Source organism: Myotis brandtii, unplaced genomic scaffold, assembly GCF_000412655.1.
Source record: "Myotis brandtii unplaced genomic scaffold, ASM41265v1 scaffold698, whole genome shotgun sequence".
NCBI lineage: Eukaryota > Metazoa > Chordata > Mammalia > Chiroptera > Vespertilionidae > Myotis > Myotis brandtii.
The window spans coordinates 1,401,658-1,403,910 of record NW_005370731.1 but is presented as its reverse complement, the minus strand read 5'-3'; the positions used below and the strand labels follow the sequence as shown (position 1 = coordinate 1,403,910).

At 51.8% G+C, this 2,253-nt stretch overlaps 1 protein-coding gene across 1 annotated transcript; it reads left to right on the top strand.

Annotated features, from left to right (window-relative positions):
• The first annotated feature begins 221 nt into the window (after positions 1 to 221).
• LOC102241920 (zinc finger and SCAN domain-containing protein 4) lies at positions 222 to 1,160 on the top strand. The gene is made up of 2 exons (XM_014529792.1): positions 222 to 422; positions 504 to 1,160. The coding sequence occupies exons 1-2, from the start codon at positions 222 to 224 to the stop codon at positions 1,158 to 1,160; spliced, it is 858 nt and encodes a 285-aa protein (XP_014385278.1).
• The last annotated feature ends 1,093 nt before the right edge of the window (positions 1,161 to 2,253 follow it).

Below are 2,253 nucleotides of genomic sequence, written 5' to 3'. Positions count from 1 at the left end.
GATGAACCAGGCAGGAGCGGTCCCCGGGCAGGAAACTTCAAGCTTAGATCTCGTGGAGGACCTGTCAACCAGGAGGAAGAGGAGGCGGAGGAGGTCAGCTTCCCCAGCCCTGGGCTCATCTCATTGAACAACAGCAGCCACGGGCATGGGAGGCGGAAGCTGCAGGGCATCTTTTGGTCTTTCTGCTGTGGCTGCAGCCAGACACGCACAGTAAGCAGGAGATGATTTCCCATCTGTCAGTGGAGCAGTTCCTGCTCAACAGGCCCAGCAGCGAGAGGGCCGCGTGGCAGGAGAAGTGGGAGTCGAGTGGCAGAGACATGGAGGCGTTCATGGAGCACCTGGGGGATGGAGGCCTGAGGCCCCCCAGCATGGTCCATGTCAGCATGCAGGGGCAGGAAGCCCTGTTCTCGGAGAACATGCCCGTAGGATAGGTCCTGGCCCGCTTCCAGGAGCAGCGCTCAGCAGCAGCCCCCACGGCGCTCACCCCGGGGACACCCTCCCAGACTCCCCCAGAGACACCCCGACCAACAGCACCAGGAGAAGCAGATGAAGATGGCGGCAACCTTTCCAGTCCAGACCATCAACCCCCCTCCCTGCTCATCCTGGAGGGAGAGAGCCCTCAGGGGCCCGCTGAGGGCGAGGTGTCCGGGGAGAGTCCACGCAGCTCCGGTTCGGCAAGTCCGGGCGCCCCCACTGCCCAGGAAGAGCCTCCCCGAGAGGAGGCGCCCCGGGAGGCGGGGGGCGCCGGGAAGCTGTACTGGTGCGACCGGTGTCCCCGGGTCTTCGGGTATCTCTCTCAGTTCCAGCTGCACCAGAGGAGACACAACAACGAGCAGCCCTTCGTTTGCGCCACGTGCGGCAAAGGCTTCTTCCAGGCCTCGGACCTGCGCGTGCACGAGCTGATCCACGCGGAGGAAAGGCCCTTCCGCTGCCGCCACTGCGACTGGGCCTTCAGCCACCGGACCAACCTGCGGGCGCAAGAGCGCATCCACACGGGCGCCAAGCCCTACGTGTGCTCTCAGTGCGGGAGAACCTACTGCCAGTCCTCCATCTACCACCGCCACCTGCAGATGCACCAGAGGAAGGCCTCCGTGTCTGGGGCCTCCACGCCCTGGGACACCACGTCCGGGGCCTCCACGCCCGGAGCTTCCTCCCTTTAATGTGTGTGTGTAGATATTTTTATTTTATTTTATTTTATTTGTTTTATATTTTTATTGATTTCAGGGAGGAAGGGAGAGGGAGAGAGAGAAACATCAATGACGAGAAAGAGTCATTGATCAGCTGCCTCCTGCATGCCCCCCACTGGGGATGAAGCCCACAATCCCGGGAATGTGCCCTAGAAAGTGGCTGACAGGTTTCCAATGACCAATAGTTGTTGAATAAATAAAAGTGTATTGTTTATTTCTTAAAATCCAAAAAAAAAAAAAATACTATGAACAACTCTACTCCAACAAACTAGACAACCTGGAGGAAATGGACAAATTCCTAGAAAAATACAACCATCCAAAACTCAATCAGGAAGAATCTAAAAATCTCAATAGGCCAATAACTATGGAAGAAATTGAAGCAGTCATCAAAAAGCTTCCAGCAAACAAAAGCCCAGGACCAGACGGCTTCACAGGGGAGTTTTACCAAACATTCAAGGAAGAACTAAAACCTACCCTCCTCAGACTACTACAAAAAATTCAAGAGGAAGGAACACTTCCAAGCTCATTCTATGAAGCCAGCATCACCCTAATACCAAAACCAGGTAAAGACAACACAATGAAAGAGAATTACAGGCCAATATCCCTCATGAACATAGATGCCAAAATCCTCAACAAAATCTTAGCAAATCAGATCCAGCAGTACATCAGAAAGATCATACACCATGACCAAGTAGGATTTATCCCAGGAATGCAAGGATGGTACAACATCCGTAAATCAATAAACGTAATACATCACATAAACAAATTGAAAGAAAAAAACCACATGGTCATATCAATTGATGCAGAAAAAGCATTTGACAAAATCCAACACCCATTTTTGATAAAAACTCTCAGCAAGGTGGGAATAGAAGGATCATACCTCAACATAATAAAAGCCATATATGACAAACCCACAGCCAACATCATACTCAATGGACAAAAACTAACACCATTTCCCCTAAAAACAGGAACAAGACAGGGATGCCCACTCTCACCACTCCTCTTCAACATAGTCCTGGAAGTATTAGCCAATGCAATTAGATAAGAAGAAGAAATAAAAGGCATC